At 44.0% G+C, this 18,263-nt stretch overlaps 1 protein-coding gene across 2 annotated transcripts in view; it reads right to left on the bottom strand.

The window, feature by feature from the left end:
• The window catches only part of LOC134348702 (oocyte zinc finger protein XlCOF6-like), a 74,424-nt gene that overhangs the window by 13,370 nt on the left and 42,791 nt on the right, over positions 1 to 18,263 (bottom strand). For both annotated transcript variants that reach the window (XM_063052508.1, XM_063052507.1), the window contains exons 4-5: positions 2,797 to 2,934; positions 2,267 to 2,494 (exon numbers count right to left, since the gene is read on the bottom strand). In XM_063052508.1, the coding sequence (XP_062908578.1) occupies positions 2,267 to 2,494; positions 2,797 to 2,934 (366 nt within the window). The remainder of the gene's footprint in view (positions 1 to 2,266; positions 2,495 to 2,796; positions 2,935 to 18,263) is intronic.

Below are 18,263 nucleotides of genomic sequence, written 5' to 3'. Positions count from 1 at the left end.
TCAAAGCAGGCATGGAAGGTGTTGAGTTCATCTGGTAGTGAAGCATCGCTGCCATTCATGCTACTGGGTTTCACTTTGTAGGAAGTGATGTACTGAAACCCTTGCCAGAGTTGTTGTACATCCGATGTAACCTCCAACCTCATTCGAAATTGTCTCTTTGCCCTTGAAATAGCCCTCTGCAAGTCATAGCTGGTTTCCTGGTAGAGGCCTGGGACACCAGACTTGAATGCCATACATCTAGCCTTCAGTAGATGACGCATCTCCTGGTTCATCCACGGCTTTTGTTTGGGAATGTACAGCAAGTCTTTGTAGGCACATACTCATCCACACAAGTTTTAATGAAGTTTGTAACAACTGCAGCAAACTCATCCAGATTCAATATAGTCTGAATACAGTCTAGTCCACCGATTCAAAGCAGTCCTGTAGGTGCTCCTGTGCTCCCCTTGTCCACACCTTCTTGGTCCTCACTACTGGTGCTGCAGTCTTCAGTCTCTGCCTATACTCAGGGAGTAGAAGTACAGCCAGGTAATCAGACTTCCTGAAGTGAGGGTGTGGAATAGCATGGTAGGCATTCTTGATGGTGGTGTACCAATCATCCAGTGTGTGCTGCCTCTAGTATTGCAAGTGATCTGTTGATAGTAATTCTGATCCCTCTCAGGGGACTAGTGTGTATTCCCATTCTGAAGTCCACAATCAGTTTTTCGGTCTTACTGACGTTGAGTGCAACTTGCTTCTACGACACCATTCAACAAGCTGATGTGTCTCACTCCTGTACACCCTCTCTGATTTGATACCCAGTTTTTGGTCCAATTCAGCAAATCAGATAAGAGTTTAATGCTGGACAAAACCTGTGGCCTTAGCGAGTCGCCCTGGAAAATGCCTGAGTTTATTTTGATAACGGTGTTTGTTTCTTTTATGGTTGTTAACAGATAGGGTGATTATAGTGTGATAATGCTTCGTCAAACGCTGTACAAATTCCACGAAGTTTTGGCTGTAGTTTATATATATTAAGAACTTCAATTAACTGAGAATTTGGGACAGAATCAAATGCATTTTGGTAGTCAGTTTAACAACATGGAAGTTTTCTGCTTTTTCACCCGGCTTCACTTAGAATTACAGAATCTATTAATCAGCTGTTCTTTACACCCTTTCATACCCTTACAGCTTCCTATCTACTCTTCTGTAAATATACTGTGGTTATCTAAGTGAGTGGTGCTTAGTTGCGAGGTGTATGATGATTTATGTTTAGTTTGAAAACAAGTAATCCGACAATATTTTGACAGGTCATTTGTAATTTCTCCTTTAGATAAGAGATACGTTTTACCTTCTGTCAACAACCAAAATTTTAACAAAATTGTTCATAAGTTTCATTGGTACATATGAAGTCAAATAATTTTTTTATATATACAAGACCATAAGACTAAGACACAGGAGCAGAATTAGGCCATTTGGCCCATAGCGTCTGCTCTGCCATTCAATCATGATTGATCCTTTTTTCCCTTCCTCAGCCTCCTCCCCGTAACCTTTGATGCTGTGGCCAATCAAGAATCGATCAAGCTCTGCTTAAAGACACCCAAAGATCTGGCTTTCACAGCTGCCTGTGGTTATAAACCTCACAAATTCACCACCCTCTGGCACTTAAGGCAGAGACAGATATGTTCTTGATTAGCCAGGGTATCAAAAGTTATGGGGGAGAAGGCAGCAGGGTGGGGATGACTGGAACAATTGGATGAGCCCCTGACTGAACGGTGGAGCAGACTCGATGAGCCAAATGGCTTACTTCTCCTACTTTTTCTTATGGTCTTGTCCAGACTTCCCCACCGTGGGACACATCCTTTCCGCATCTACTCTAAGCCTTTAAACATTCGTAAGGTTTCAATGAGATCCCCCTCATCCTTCTAAATTCCAGTGAATACAGACCCAGAGCCATCAAACATTCCTCGTATAACTCTTTCATCTTTCTGAACTGCAACAAGTATGATTATTATCACAACTTTTCTAGTTGTGGGTATTATTACTATTACAATAATATTACAGAACCTGCCTTTGTTTATTTCCCATTCCAACATTCTGCTTACGCTTGTCTTAGTTTTATATGCAAGTTCCTTTCTGCTCTCCAATTTATACTTAGCTTTTGGTCCACAATTATTTACTAGTATCTTTTAGGTGGGCTGCAGTCTTCCTTCATATTTCCTTCTACCTTTTTTACGCTATTTTTACATTCCTTCATTACATTATTGTTAAAGTTAGAATTTGCCAGTCGTACCTTCTCAGCCTCCCTTGTGTCATCAAAAAGACGCCTTTGTCGTCGAGCAGGAGTTGGCTTTGCTGTTTCCCATACTTCCACCCACTTGTTACCAGGGATTTTCATTCTGGCACTCAACTCTCCCCTGAGAACCTTGTCACCTACTTCATCAGTGAATTCTTCTTCAACATAATCACGTGGAGAGTACCACCTCACAAAATCTTCCAAACAACAGCCTGGATTTGCAGCCTAATAAACAAATCAAATGGGTCATAAAATTATTATTCTACACTTGAGTTACGTTTTGTTAAATAAGTAAAATTCATAGTTTGATTTTCATTTACTTTAACATTATTTTATTTAATACTGGTCAATAAAATCAATATATGAAACTTCTATCTAATATCCTTTCCTCCAAATGTTGCTGAATATTATTGTCCCATCCTATACAGGTCACAAGGCGTCTAATAGATACCCAGAAGTAGAGGGGAACTTCAGCAAGTACTTACTAAGCTTAAGGATGTAGACAAAATTATCAGAAGGAATTTTACCTTGAAGGATTCCATGTCTGACAACAAACAAGCACTCTGCATTCTAGCACGCAGATGTGCTCCTTCAGCTGAAGTTCCCAGTTTGGCTAATACCTCTGATTGTTCTTCTAGTACATCTTCTGTCATTGGTGCTGGTTCCTGATAGAGAAAAGTTTTAGTAAATTAAGCTTTGATTCCTATGATGTGCAAGGAAGGAGATGTGGGAAGGAGAAGACAAGACATAGGAGCAGATTTAGGCCATTCAGCCCATCAAGCCCACTCTGTTATTTCATGTCTGATCCCAGATCCCATTCAACCCCATACACCTGCTGTCTCACCATATCCCTTGAGGACCCAACCAATTAGGAATCTATCAACCTCTGCTTTAAATATACCCACGGACTTGGCCTCAACTGCAGTCTGTGGCAGAGCATTCCATATATTCACCACTCTTTGGCTAAAAAAAAAAATTCCTCCTAACTTCTGTTCAAAAGGTCACCCCTCAATTTTGAGGCTGTGTCCTCTAGTTCTGGATACCACCACCATAGGATACATCCTCTCAACATCCATCTTATCTAGTCCTTTCAACACTCAGTAGGTTTCAATGAGAGCCGCCCACATTCTTCTAAATTCCAGTGAGTACAGGCCCAAAGCTGCTGAACACTCCTCATATGTTAACCCCTTCAATCCCAGAATCTTCCTGTGAACCTCCTCTGGACTCTCTCCAATGACAATACATCCTCTCTGATACAAGGAGCCCGAAAATGTCGACAATACTCGAAGTGTGTCCTGTCTACTGTCTTATAAAGCCTCAGCATTATCTCCTTGCTTTTATATTCTATTCCCCTTGAAGTAAATGCCAACATTGCATTTGCCTTCTTTATCACAGACTCAACCTGGGACTCTTGCACGAGGACTTCCAAGAACCTCTGCACCTCTGATGCTTCAATTTTCTCCCCATTTAGATAAAAGTCTACACTATTGTTCCTTTTACCAAAATGCATTCTCATACATTTACGAACACTGTATTCCATCAGCCACTTTATTGCTGATTCTTCCAATTTGTGCAAGGCCTGCTGCAATCACATTGCTTCCTCAACACTACCTACCCTGCACCTATCTACATATCATCTGCAAACTTTGCCACAAAGCCATCAATTCTACTATCTAACTCATTGACAAACGTGAAAAGTAGTGGTTCCAATACTGACCCCTGAACACCTCTAGTCACGGGCAGCCAACCAGAGAAGACCCCCTTTATTCCCACTCATTGCCTCCTGCCTGTCAGCCATTCCTCTGTCCATGCCAGTATATTTCTTGTAACACGAAATGATTTTATCTTGTTACGCAGCCTTATGTAAGGCACTCTATCAAATGCCTTCTGAAAATTAAATAAATGACATCCACTGCCTCTCCTATCCAGACGGAATATAAGGTGTTGTTCCTCCAACCTAAGTGTGGTGTCATCGCGACAGTGGAGGCGGCCATGGACAGACATATTGGAATGGAAATGAGGTGGAATTGAAATGGGAGGTGGCACTGGGAGGTCCCACTTTTTCTGATGGACGGTGAGTAGGTGGTCGGCGAATCCAGGGCCCCAAACAGTCATACCAGGTGAGGCGACACTTCACCTGTGAGTCTGTTGGGGTCATATACTGTGTCCAGTGCCACTGGTGTGGCCTCCTGTAAATCAGTGAGACCTGACATAGACTGGGAGACGACTTCACTGAGCACCTATGCTCCGTCTGCCAGAAAAAGTGGGATCTCCCAGTGACCACCCATTTTAATTCCACTTCTAAAATGTCTATCCATGGCCTCCTCCACTGTCGTGAGGAGGCCACACTTAGGTTGGAGGAACAACACCTTATATTCCGTCTGGATAGCCTCCAACCTGGTGACATGAACATCAATTTCTCAAACTTTTGGGAATTCACCCCCACCTCACCATTCCCCATCCCCTTTACCTTCTCTCACCTTATCTCCTTGCCTGCCCATCGCCTCCCACTGGTGCTCCTTCCCCCTTTTCTTTCTTCCATGGCCTTCTGTCCTCTTCCATTAGACTCCCCTTTCTCCAGCCCTGTATCTCCTTCACCGATCAACTTCCCAGCTCTTTATGTCATCCCTCCCCCTTCAGGTTTCACCTATCACCTTGTGTTTCTCTCTCCCCTCCCCGCACCTTTTAAATCTACTCCTCAGCCTTTGTCCCCTCAGTCCTGATGAAGGGTCTGGCACAAAGCATTGACTGTGTCCCTTTTCCATAAATGCTGCCTGGACTGCTGAGTTCCCCCGAAACCTCATCCTTAATAATGGTGTCCAACACTTCCCCAACCACTGAGGTTAGGCTTACTGGCTTATAATATTCTCTTTTTTGTCTTCCTGGCTTCTTAATGAGTGAAGTCATTTTCGCAATTTTCCAGTCCTCTGGGACCATGCCAGAATCAAGTAATTCTTGAAAGATCATGATCAATGTAAATGGTATCTCTTCAGCAACCTCTTTCAGGATTCTGGGCTGTAGTCCGCCTGTCCTAGTGACTTACCACCTTAAGACCTTTTTAGTACATTTTCCTTTGTAATAGCAATGGCACTCATGCCTGCTCCTTGACACTCATGGCCCTCTGGCATACAGCTAGTATCTTCCACAGTGAAGACTGATGCAAAGTGCTCATTAAGTTCATCTGCCATTTCTTTGTCCCCCATCACTACCTCACCAGCATCATTTTCCAGGGGTCCAACATCAACTCTCACCTCCCTTTTATTTTTTATGTAACTGATAAAACTTGCACTACCCTGCTTGGTATTATTAGCTACTTTGCCCTCATCTTTTCCCTTCTTAAAGCTTTTATAATCGGCTTTTGTTGGATTTTAAAAGCTTCCCAATCATCCAACTTCCCACTCATTTTTACTACCTCATATGCCCTTTCACTGGCTTTTACGCAATCCTTAATTTCCTTTGTCAGCCACCGTTGCCTAGCCCTGCCATTACAGAACTACTTCTTCTCTGGGACGTAAGTGTCATGTGACTTGTGAACTATATCTAGAAACTTCAGTCACCTCTGATCTGCCATCATCCCTGCCAGTATCCTCCTCCAATCCATCCAGGCAAGCTCCTCTCTGATACCTCTGTAATTCACTTTATTCCATTGCAATACTGATACATACGAGTTATGCTTCTCACTCTCAAATTGAAGTATGAATTTAATATTATCATTACCTCCTAAGGGTTCCTTTACGTTAAGCTGACTAAAAACCTGGGTTATTACACATAGCCATTCTAAGATAGCCTTTGCCTTAGTAGGCTCAAGCACAAACACAAGCTGCTCTCAAAAAGCCATCTCATAGGCATTCAACAAATTTCCTCTCTTGTGATCTGACACCAACTTGATTTTCCCAATCCCCTTGCATATTGAAGACCCCCATGACAATTGTCTCATAACCCTTATTACAAGCCTTTTCCAGCTTCCTTTGCAATCTCAACCCCACATCTTAGTTACTATTTGTAGGCCTATATATGATTCCCACAATGGTTTTTTTACCCTTGCGATTTCTTAACTCCACCCAAGATTCAACATTCTCTGACCCTACATCACCTCTTTCTAAACATGTAATTCCATCTCTTACCGACAGGGCCACACCACTGCCTATGCCTTCCTGCTTGTCCTTTCGCTACAAAGTATACACTTTGATCTCAACCATGATCACTTTTCAGCCATGACTCATGATACTCATAATGTCAGACTGACCAATCTCTAATTGTTCCACGGGTTCATCTACCTTATTCCATAAGACATAAGAGCAGAAATAGGCCATCTGGCAAATTGAGTCTGCTCCGCCATTCAATCATGGCTGATCCTTTTTTTTTCCCTCATCCACAACCCTAGTTCCTGGTCTTCTTGATGCCATGTCCAATCAAGAACCTATCAATCTCTGCCTTAAATACACCTAACGACCTGACCTCCACAGCTGCATGTGGCAACAAATTCCACAAAATCACCACCCTTTGCCTAAAGAAATTCCTCTGTTTTGAAAGGGCGCCCCTCTGTCCTGAGGCTATGCCCTCTTGTCCTAAGATTCTCCCACTATAGGAAGCATCCTTTCCACATCTACTCTGTCTAGGCCGTTTAACATTTGAAAGGTTTCAGTGAGATCCCTCCTCATCCTTCTGAATTCCAGTGAGTACAGACCCAGAGCCATCAAATGTTCCTCGTATGATAGCTCTTTCATTCCTGGAATCATCAGTGTGAACCTCCTCTGGACCCTCTCCAACACCAACAAATCTTTTCTCAGATGAGGGGCCCAAAACTGTTCACAATACTCAAGGTGAGGCCTCACCAGTGCACATTTATTTCTACTACCAAAGTGCATGACCATGCATTTTCCAACATTGTATTTCTTGCCCATTCTCCTAATCTGTCTAAGTTCTTCTGCATCCTGCCCGTTTCCTCAACACTGCCTGACCCTTCACCAATCTTCATATCATCTGCAAGCTTGGCAACAGAGCCATCTATTCCGTCATCTAAATCATTCATATACAGCATAAAAAGAAGTGGTCCCAACAGCGAACCCAGCGGAACCCAGGCAAAATATTCATTTTAATAGAATTGCTTCAGCCAATAAATGATAAAGAGAGGGGTGACCAATTTGATAGTGCCTTCTTAACATAAATCAGAAGTGTAAAAAAATTTTCTCTAAAAAGGAATTTATAATTCCTAGTAATTGTTACGCCCAAGTAAGCAAATTGATTTCTTACAATTTTAAAAGGAAGGTTAGTATTAACTAATACCAAATCATTGAAAGGAAAAAGTTCACTCTTATTAAAGTCCTGAAAACTGACTCAAGCAGGAGAGTAAAGAAAGTAGAGAAGGTAAAGAAGACTCCACATTAGAAAAGTAGAGCAACAGGTCATCAGCATAAAGCAAAACTTTGTGGGTAATACCCCTCTTTAAAATACCAGTGATATCATCTGTGAAGGGGTCCTGAATAACCCCCTGTAAACTGCGCTGAGAGAGAGAAAGCAAGAGAGAGATTTACCACCGATATATTGTTTTAGAACATAGAACATAGAATAGTACAGCACAGTACAGGCCCTTCGGCCCACAATGTTGTGCCGACCCTCAAACCCTGCCTCCCATATAGCCCCCACCTTAGATTCCTCCATATACCTGTCTAGTAGTCTCTTAAACTTCACTAGTGTATCTGCCTCCACCACTGACTCAGGCAGTGCATTCCACGCACCAAAGAGTCTCTGAGTAAAAAACCTTCCTCTAATATCCCCCTTGAACTTCCCACCCCTTACCTTAAAGCCATGTCCTCTTGTATTGAGCAGTGGTGCCCTGGGGAAGAGGCGCTGGCTATCCACTCAATCTATTCCTCTTATTATCTTGTACACCTCTATCATTTCTCCTCTCATCCTCCTTCTCTCCAAAGAGTAAAGCCCTAGCTCCCTTAATCTCTGATCATAATGCATACTTTCTAAGCCAGGCAGCATCCTGGTAAATCTCCTCTGTACCTTTTCCAATGCTTCCACATCCTTCCTATAGTAAGGTGACCAGAACTGGACACAATACTCCAAGTGTGGCCTAACCAGAGTTTTATAGAGCTGCATCATTACATCGCGACTCTTAAACTCTATCCCTTGACTTATGAAAGCTAACACCCCATAAGCTTTCTTAACTACCCTATCCACCTGTGAGGCAACTTTCAGGGATCTGTGGACATGTATCCCGAGATCCCTCTGCTCCTCCACACTACCAAGTATCCTGCCATTTACTTTGTACTCTGCCTTGGAGTTTGTCCTTCCAAAGTGTACCACCTCACACTCCTCTGGGTTGAACTCCATCTGCCACTTCTCAGCCCACTTCTGCATCCTATCAATGTCTCTCTGTAATCTTTGACAATCCTCTACACTATCTACAACACCACCAACCTTTGTGTCGTCTGCAAACTTGCCAACCCACCCTTCTACCCCCACATCCAGGTCGTTAATAAAAATCACAAAAACTACAGGTCCCAGAACAGATCCTTGTGGGACACGACTAGTCACAATCCTCCAATCTGAATGTACTCCCTCCACCACCACCTTCTGCCTTCTGCAGGCAAGCCAATTCTGAATCCACCTGGCCAAACTTCCCTGGATCCCATGCCTTCTAACTTTCTGAATAAGCCTACCATGTGGAACCTTGTCAAATGCCTTACTAAAATCCATATAGATCACATCCACTGCACTACCCTCATCTATATGCCTGGTCACCTCCTCAAAGAACTCTATCAGGCTTGTTAGACATGATCTGCCCTTCACAAAGCCATGCTGACTGTCCCTGATCAGACCATGATTCTCTAAATGCCTATAGATCCTATCTCTAAGAATCTTTTCCAACAGCTTTCCCACCACAGACGTAAGGCTCACTGGTCTATAATTACCCGGACTATCCCTACTACCTTTTTTGAACAAGGGAACAACATTCGCTTCCCTCCAATCCTCCGGTACCATTCCCGTGGACAATGAGGACATAAAGATATTAGCCAGAGGCTCAGCAATCTCTTCTCTCGCCTCGTGGAGCAGCCTGGGGAATATTTCGTCAGGCCCTGGGGACTTATCTGTCCTAATGTATTTTTAACAACTCCAACACCTCCTCTCCCTTAATATCAACATGCTCCAGAACATCAGCCTCACTCATATTGTCCTCACCATCATCAAGTTCCCTCTCATTGGTGAATACCGAAGAGAAGTATTCATTGAGGACCTCGCTCACTTCCATAGCCTCCAGGCACATCTTCCCACCTTTATCTCTAATTGGTCCTACCTTCACTCCTGTCATCCTTTTTTTCTTCACATAATTGAAGAATGCCTTGGGGTTTTCCTTTACCCTACTCGCCAAGGCCTTCTCATGCCCCCTTCTTGCTCTTCTCAGCCCATTCTTAAGCTTCTTTCTTGCTTCCCTATATTCCTCAATAGACCCATCTGATCCTTGCTTCCTAAACCTCATGTATGCTGCCTTCTTCCTCCTGACTAGATTTTCCACCTCACTTGTCACCCATGCTTCCTTCACCCTACCATTCTTTATCTTCCTCACTGGGACAAATTTATTCCTTACATCCTGCAAGAGATCTCTAAATATCGTCCACATGTCCATAGTACATTTCCCTGCAAAAACATAATCCCAATTCACACCTGCAAGTTCTAGCCTCATAGCCTCATAATTTGCCTTTCCCCAATTAAAAATTTTCCTGTCCTCTTTGATTCTATCCTTTTCCATGATAATTATAAAGTCTCTCTTTTGAAAAGAGAGAGAGAAAGAAAGAGAGAGATGAAGACTGTTGGACTGTCACTTTAAGGCACTGGAAGTAACTTTTGGATTTCTGCTGAGTTGGAGAGAGAGATGGCACGAAGCAGCTCATAAGTTGCTGTGGTAACTGAGGACAGTTATTTGATGGACAATCGATGTTATGATTTTTCGGCAGTGTGTTGATACTTCCCAAGGACATGACATGCTAGTGTATTTCTTACACAGACAAAGGAAGGAGGAGTTATTTGAGTGACAGTTGATGCTCAGCACGGGTAGATATAATAGAAGGTCAGATGATAGACCTCAGACATGTTTGGACACTGAATGAGCTTTGTTGTGACCGCAGGAAAAGTGGGTTTTTGGAGGATCGATCAGTGGCTCTTGCAGTGAAAAGGAAAGGGGTTGACTAGTGGGGAGTTGTCCATGTGTGCACCCTTGCCTGGGTGATAGCTCCACCACAGAAAACTGGTCCCCTTTGTTGTGGTCACAGTCAGTGACTTTTAAAGGATTTTGGAGGACAACGAGAAGATCAACGGCGTGAGCTCACCTGAAGACTCAAATCTCTCCCTCTCTCTCTTTCCATCACTACTCAACTCAATACCACGAACTGAACTGAACTTTACTCATCATTGTAAGACTGTATCTTTTTACCCCTAGACTTAAAGAAGCTTGGTTTTTCACATATAGATCCACACTTACTGATTTACTTTCTTAATTATTGCTAACCTGTTTGATTTATCTACATTTATATTACTGTATTATGTAGTTACTAATAAATATTATTAGTTAATAGCAATACTGGACTCCAAAGTGTTTTCTATTTCTGCTGGTTCTTTATTCCCGTCACGGGGTACGTGTCACATCAGATTCCCGGATAGCAAAAGCTAAAGGTTCTAAGACAAAATCAAAAAGCAAAGAACTCAAAGGACAATGTTGTCTAGTTCCACGATGAAGTTTAAATGGTTTAGAGTACTGAGAGTTAGTAAGAACCCGAGCGGAGGGAGATAAATAATTTAATCCATTGAATAAAATCCGGCCCAAAGTTTAATTTTTCTAAACTTTTAAATAAATAATTCCATTCAACCCGATCAAAGGCTTTCTCAGCATCTAAGGATATCACACATTCCGATATCTCTTTAGAAGGAGAATAAATAACATTCAGTAAATGACGAATATTGAAGTGGGAGTATCGATTTTTGATAAATCCAGTCTGATCATCAGATATAATAGATGGCAAAATATTTTCAATCCTACGAGCCAAAAGTTTAGGTAAAATTTTAGTATCAACATTAAGTAAGGAAATAGGTCTATAAGAGGAGCATTCAATTGGGTCCTTAATCTTTTTAAGAATAAGCGAAATAGAGGCATCATAAAAAGATTGTGGCAACTTACCTAATTTAAAAGAGTCAGAAACGACTGAATATAAATGAGGTATAAGCAAAGAGGAAAAAGCCTTATAAAACTCTCCAGAAAATCCATCAGGACCCGGAGCCTTCCCCGAGCGCAAAGAGTGAACAACTTCGGCAATTTCCTTATAGGAAATAGGTTGAATCAACAATTTTTGAATATGATCAGAAAGTGTAGGAATGTTTAATCGATCTAAAAAATTATTCATTAGAGTATTATCTTTAGGAGGATCAGAACTATAAAGTTTAGAATAGAATTCTCTAAACACATCGTTTATTTCTAAATGATCAGATGTTTTATCACCATTAGCAGTGCAAATTTCTTTAATTTGATGTTTAACTATAAAGGTCTTTAATTGGTTAGCTAATAGTTTATCCGTTTTATCTCCATGAACATAAAACTGATTTATCTTTTAAAAGTTGCATTTTAATTGGATAAGTTAAGAGCAGATCATATTTAGTTTTAATTTCAACACATCTTTTACATAAAACAGGATCTGGAGCCAAAGCATATTTTGGGTCTAATTGGTTCAACTGATTGGCTAATTCAATTCTCTCCTTATTAGATTTTGTCTTAACACTTGCGGTAAAAGAAATAATTTGACCTCTAATGTAAGCCTTAAAAGCATCCCATAAAATAAGCCTAGAAGTCTCTTCCAGTGTATTCTCTTCAAAAAAAATTGCCTCTCTAAAAATTTTTAAAAATCTTTATCTGATAACAAAATTGAATTAAAATGCCAGAATCTGTTTATTTGGGAGACACCCAGAAGATTTAAAGATAAAAACACAAGAGCATGATCTGAAACAGCAATCTCTTTATATTCACAGGACTGAACTAATGGAATGAATTGGCTATCAACAAAAAAATCCAATCCTGGAATATGTATGATGAACATGAGAAAAAAAATAAGCACTCTTTATCTGCTGGATGCAAAAAACACCAAACATCAACAACATCACATGTCATTAGAAAAGACTTGATAAAGGAGGCAGATCTACTGCGAGTCAATCGTTTCGAAGAAGAACGATCTAAAAAACATCTGAACAACAGTTGAAGTCTCCTCCTAAAACCAAAGAATATAAACTTAAATCTGGTAAAAGCGGAAAAAAAGGTTCAAAAAAGCCTGGATCATCTATATTCGGGACATACAAATTAGCAAAAACCATTAATTTATTATCTAATTTCCCTGAGACTATAACAAAACACCCATTGGTATCAGACACTACATTATGTTGAACGAAAGAAACTGAACTGTCTTTAAGAATCAAAACTCCTCTTGCCTTAGCCCCAAAGGAGGAATGGAAAGCTAAATCCTTCCAAAGCCTGAAAAGACGTAAATGATCACATGTGTTTATTATAAAAAAAAATTGAGACATTCAATTTCTTAATATAATTAAATATCTTATTACGTTTCACAGGATGGTTTAATCCTTTCACATTAAAACTAAGTAAATTAAAAATATGGTCCATTTTAAATATTGCTTAAAGGAGATGTTTGAATAAAAACCACTGGAATATATATTAAATCCAAACAATGAGCTTTAAGAAAAAATAACCAAGCAACAAATGAAGATAACAGAACCAAACAGCTGATAGAAAAAAAGAAAACCACCTCCCACCTCCTGCCCAAAGACAGAAAATCGACCAAAGGGCAGTCGACAGCTAAACCTAGCATTCCCTCCCAAAACAATCCACTGGCTGAGCTCCCAAAATTTTTTTTTCCAAGGCAAAACTGCATTCCAACAAGACACAACAAAAAAAAGCAAAATTAAACATATTTAAAAAACCTCAAAAAATTATAGTATAAAAATATTAGAAAAAAATATGAAAGTTCAAAACATATTAACTTAGAGAGTGTTAACTCAACTAGCGATCTGAAGGTCGTGAGTTCAAGCCCCAGCCGAGGTAGCATGTTGTGTCCTTGAGCAAGGCACTTAACCACACAGTGCTCTGCAATGACACTGGTGCCAAGCTGTATTGGCCCTTTCCCTTCCCTTGAACAACATCGGTGTCGTGGAGAGGGGAGACTTGCAGCATGGGCAACTGCCGGTCTTCCATACAAACTTGCCCAGGCCTGCGATCTCGAGAGTGAAGACTCGCAAGACTAACGGATGTCTCTGAATTGGAAGCCTCATCTGGAATACAAGTACAGCATTCCTTTCCTATGACAGCACATATCCCTCCTTTCTCTGCTAGCAATAAATCCAATGCCATCCTATTCTGTAAAACTACCATGCTCAGAGCTACTATTTCAGTAGTTAAATCCTTAATCTGGGTCTGGACATCAGTTAAAACCTTAGCAGTACAATTCGCCAACTCTCCCAGTGCAGCTGCCAACTTGATTACTTCTTGCGAATTTCAGGCTGTCCCATAGAAAGGAAAAGCTATCATCCAAAATCTCTCGCTCTCTGTAATTCCTCTGCTATTCCGTTCTAGCTGAGTATGATGAGAAATGTTGGCTAATGAATATATAGAGGGTACTACGTAAGCTAAGTAGCAACATCCCGTCCAATTTCTCGCCGTGATAGTTCCCTTGTCATCATTAGGCCCTGAGAGCCATGGAGATGCCTTCTAACCACATACCCAATAAGTTCCATTAACAGCGTACAGAGAGGGATCAGTCCTAATTTCTGGACAAGAGCTATTTCCCAAAAACGTTTCCTCTATTCCTCCAGTACAGCAATAACAGGTCCCATTTACCTTACTCAGGGTATGGGCAAGTTCTACAGACGGTCTCTCAACCACTTCCGTAGGTATGCTGCTGCTGTTCGTCCTTCTTAGTCGAAGATGACCATGGCTTCAAAGTCAAATGGGAGATTGGTGGCTGTGGGTCCGGGGGTGACTGATGAGGCCAATCCGGGCCCTGAAGGCTCGCCCACATGTGGGACACAAGTGGGTGGGTGCTGTCGTGGCAGTGGATGCTGCTTGGGCCTTGCGCACAGCACGCTTTTGTTGCGTCTCAATGATGCGCCTGACTTCAGCTGCATGGGCTCCTGTGGTGATCTTGCTGCGCCAAGCTGGATGGTCGAGGGCAAGCATCTCCCACGTGTTGATGTCGACACCCAGGCCTTTGAGGGACGCTTTGAGGCAGTCTTTGTAACATTTCTTCTGCCCCCCCGACTGAGCGCTTGCCTTGACACAGTTCTCCGTACAGCAGCCGCTTAGGCAATCGGCTGTCTGGCATTCTAACCACATGTCCAGCCCACCTGGCTTGGGCTTTCAGCAGGAGGGTGTAGACGCTGCAGAGCCCAGCTCGTTCCAGGATTTCCGTGTCGGGGACTTTGTCCTGCCACCTGCTGTGGAGGAGTCTGCGGAGACAGCTCAGGTGAAAGTGGTTGAGCTGTTTGGCGTGTCTGCTGTAGACAGTCCAGGTCTCGCTGGCGTAAAGGAGGGTGGTAAGGACCACTGCACAGTAGACCTTCAGCTTGGTGGTAAGGCTGAGTCCTCTCCGCTCCCAGACGTTCTCACGGAGTCTCCCAAAGGCGGCGCTGGCTTTGGCAATCCTGTTGCTAACCTCAGCGTCTATGTTCACTGCGCGAGAGAGTATGCTGCCCAGGTAGGTGAAGTTGTCGACTGCCTGGAGGTTCTGGCCCTTCACCGTGATGCGTGGCTCCTGGTATGGCTTTCCTGGGGCAGGCTGGTACATAACTTCGGTCTTTTTGGTGCTGATAGTGAGACCGAAGTTGTCGCAGGCTTGTGAGAAGCAGTCCATTTCACACTGCATCTCCTGCTCTGTGCTGGCGTTGAGTGCGCAGTCATCAGCAAACAAGAAGTCTCTGATGACAGTCTCTTGCACCTTTGTAACTGCCTGCAGGCGCCTAAGGTTGAACAACCTGCCGTCAGTCCTGTACCTGACGTGGATTCCTTCTTCGTAGTTACGGAAGGCATCTGTCAGCATGGCAGAGAATACCATACTGAACAGAGTTGGGGCAAGAACGCAGCCTTGTTTGACGCCATTTGTCACTGGGAAGGCCTCCGACTCATCGCCGTCATCCAGAACTTTCACCATCATACCGTTGTGGAACTGCCGGACGATTGTGATGAACTTGCTGGGGCAGCCAAACTTCTCCATGATCTTCCACAAGCCTTCTCTGATGACCGTATCGAAAGCCTTGGTTAGATCGACAAAGGTCACGAGGAGGTCGCTGTGTTGCTCCTGGCATTTTTCCTGGAGTTGGCGCACAGCAAAAATCATGTCCGCGGTCCCACGTTCAGCATGGAAGCCGCACTGGCTTTCTGGGAGCAGACCTTGCTCAAGATGTTGGAGAAGGCGGTTGAGCAGGACGCGGGCCAGAATCTTCCCCGCAATGGACAAGAGGGAGATGCCTCGGTGGTTGTCGCAAGACTGGCGGTTGCCTTTCCTCTTGTAGATGTGGACTATGCTGGCATCTTTCAGCTGTTGCGGAACCTGTCCCTTTTTCCACATGGACTGGAAGAGTACAGTCAGCTTTTGCAAAACGACAGGGCCTCCTGCTTTGTATACCTCAGCAGGGATTGCATCGGGTCCTGGCGCTTTGCCACAGGAGAGTTGCTTCACTGCCTTCCTGACTTCATCTACTGTGGGGAGGGTGTCGAGGTTCTTGTTGATCTCTACCTGGGGCAGGCGGGCAATGGCCTCGTCGTTGATGTCGGCAGGGCGGTTAAGGACGTTGTTAAAGTGCTCAGCCCACCGATCCAGAATCTGCTTCTTCCCTGTCAGCAGCTGCATCTCATCTGCGTTGAGAAGGGGTGAGGAGCCGGAGGACTGGGGTCCGTATACAGCCTTAAGCGCATCATAGAAGCGCTTTATGTTGTGGCTGTCTGCGTAGCCCTGGATTTCATCGGCCTTCTTGCTGAACCAGCTGTCCTGCATCTCACGAAGTTTTTTCTGCACCTTTCTTCTTGCGTTGGTAAAGGCATCTTTCTTGGCTAGCGATGTGGGGTCGTTCTGATGCGCTCTGTAATGTTGATGTTTCTCTGTTAGTAGTGCCTGTATTTCTTCATCATTCTCATCGAACCAGTCTTGGTTTCTGCGGGTTGCTGGTCTGAGATGTTCGAGGACGGTAGTGTAGACAGTGTCTCTGAAGGCCGTCCACTGTTCCTCAACGCTGGTCCCGTCATCCTGTGGTGTGTCTGGCAGTCTGCCTTCAAGGTCATCGACGAATTCTTCTGCAACCCTGCTGCTTTTCAGCTTGGAGACATTCAGTCTCTTTGCAATCTTCTGCCCTTGGGGTCTTCTCATGGGCAGAATGCGAAGCCTGAACTTGGACACAATGAGGCGGTGGTCGGTCCAGCAGTCGGCACCACACATGGCCGTTGTTGTTACACTTGCCAGTGCCGTGTCTTCCAATGATCCCTTCCCAGGTTTGGTAGTCTGTCCCTACTCTGGCATTGAAGTCCCTGAGAACGATGAGCTTCTCTGACAACACACATCAAAGTTGCTGGTGAACGCAGCAGGCCAGGCAGCATCTCTAGGAAGAGGTACAGTCGACGTTTCAGGCCGAGACCCTTCGTCAGGACTAACTGAAGGAAGAGTGAGTAAGGGATTTGAAAGTTGGAGGGGGAGGGGGAGATCCAAAATGATAGGAGAAGACAGGAGGGGGAGGGATGGAGCCAAGAGCTGGACAGGTGATTGGCAAAAGGGATACGAGAGGATCATGGGACAGGAGGTCCGGGAAGAAAGACAAGGAGGTGGGGGGGGGGACCCAGAGGATGGGCAAGGGGTATATTCAGAGGGACAGAGGGAGAAAAAGGAGAGTGAGAGAAAGAATGTGTGTATAAAAATAAGTAACAGATGGGGTACGAGGGGGAGGTGGGGCATTAGCGGAAGTTAGAGAAGTCGATGTTCATGCCATCAGGTTGGAGGCTACCCAGACGGAATATAAGGTGTTGTTCCTCCAACCTGAGTGTGGCTTCATCTTTACAGTAGAGGAGGCCGTGGATAGACATGTCAGAATGGGAATGGGATGTGGAATTAAAATGTGTGGCCACTGGGAGTTCCTGCTTTCTCTGGCGGACAGAGCGTAGATGTTCAACAAAGCTGTCTCCCAGTCTGCGTCGGGTCTCGCCAATATATAAAAGGCCACATCGGGAGCACCGGACGCAGTATATCACCCCAGCTTCTCTGACTGTGGGATTGCTGAGATGAGGGCGTCGAGTTCTTCATAGAACTTGTCTTTAATGTCATCTGGGTTGGTCATGGTGGGAGCGTAGGCACTAATCAGCGTAGCACTCTTCTTGTTTGCAAGTGGGAGCTGAAGTGTCATCAGGCAGTCGTTGATGCTCTCTGGGTGCTTGGTGAGTTTACGGGCGAGGTTAGAATTGATGGCAAATCCCACGCCTGCTTCTCGTCATTCAGCACTGCTGCGACCACTCCAGAAGAATGTGTATCCACCACTATGTTCTGTCAACTGGCCCTTGTCTGCTAGGCGCATTTCACTGAGAGCTGCTATGTCCATGTTGTAGTGAGCTAGCTCTTTTGCAACCAGTGCAGTTCTTCTCTCTGGTCTGTCTGCCTTGACATTATCTCGCAGAGTTCTCACGTTCCATGTGCCAAGGTTGAGCACCATCACTTTCTTCTTCACTGTTGTAGGTCGACCGCTATGAGGGATCCCCACCAGCCGCGGTAAGCTGGCCAGGGTGAAGTGAAGCAGACTATGTTTGAGGCACCTTTTCCAGCCCCTTCCTCCATGAAGGTGAGCAGAGCGATCCTAAAGAGGGCTGCTCAGACACCCAAGGGGCTGCCGAACTCAACTGCTGCTTCAGTCCAGTAGAGAGCGACCCTACGCCCTGGGCCGCCTGTGTGTAGGTTTGTGACTA

Source organism: Mobula hypostoma, chromosome 6 (assembly GCF_963921235.1).
Source record: "Mobula hypostoma chromosome 6, sMobHyp1.1, whole genome shotgun sequence".
NCBI lineage: Eukaryota > Metazoa > Chordata > Chondrichthyes > Myliobatiformes > Myliobatidae > Mobula > Mobula hypostoma.
Note: the sequence above shows the minus strand (reverse complement) of the source record. Positions and strands in the feature narration are given on the sequence as shown.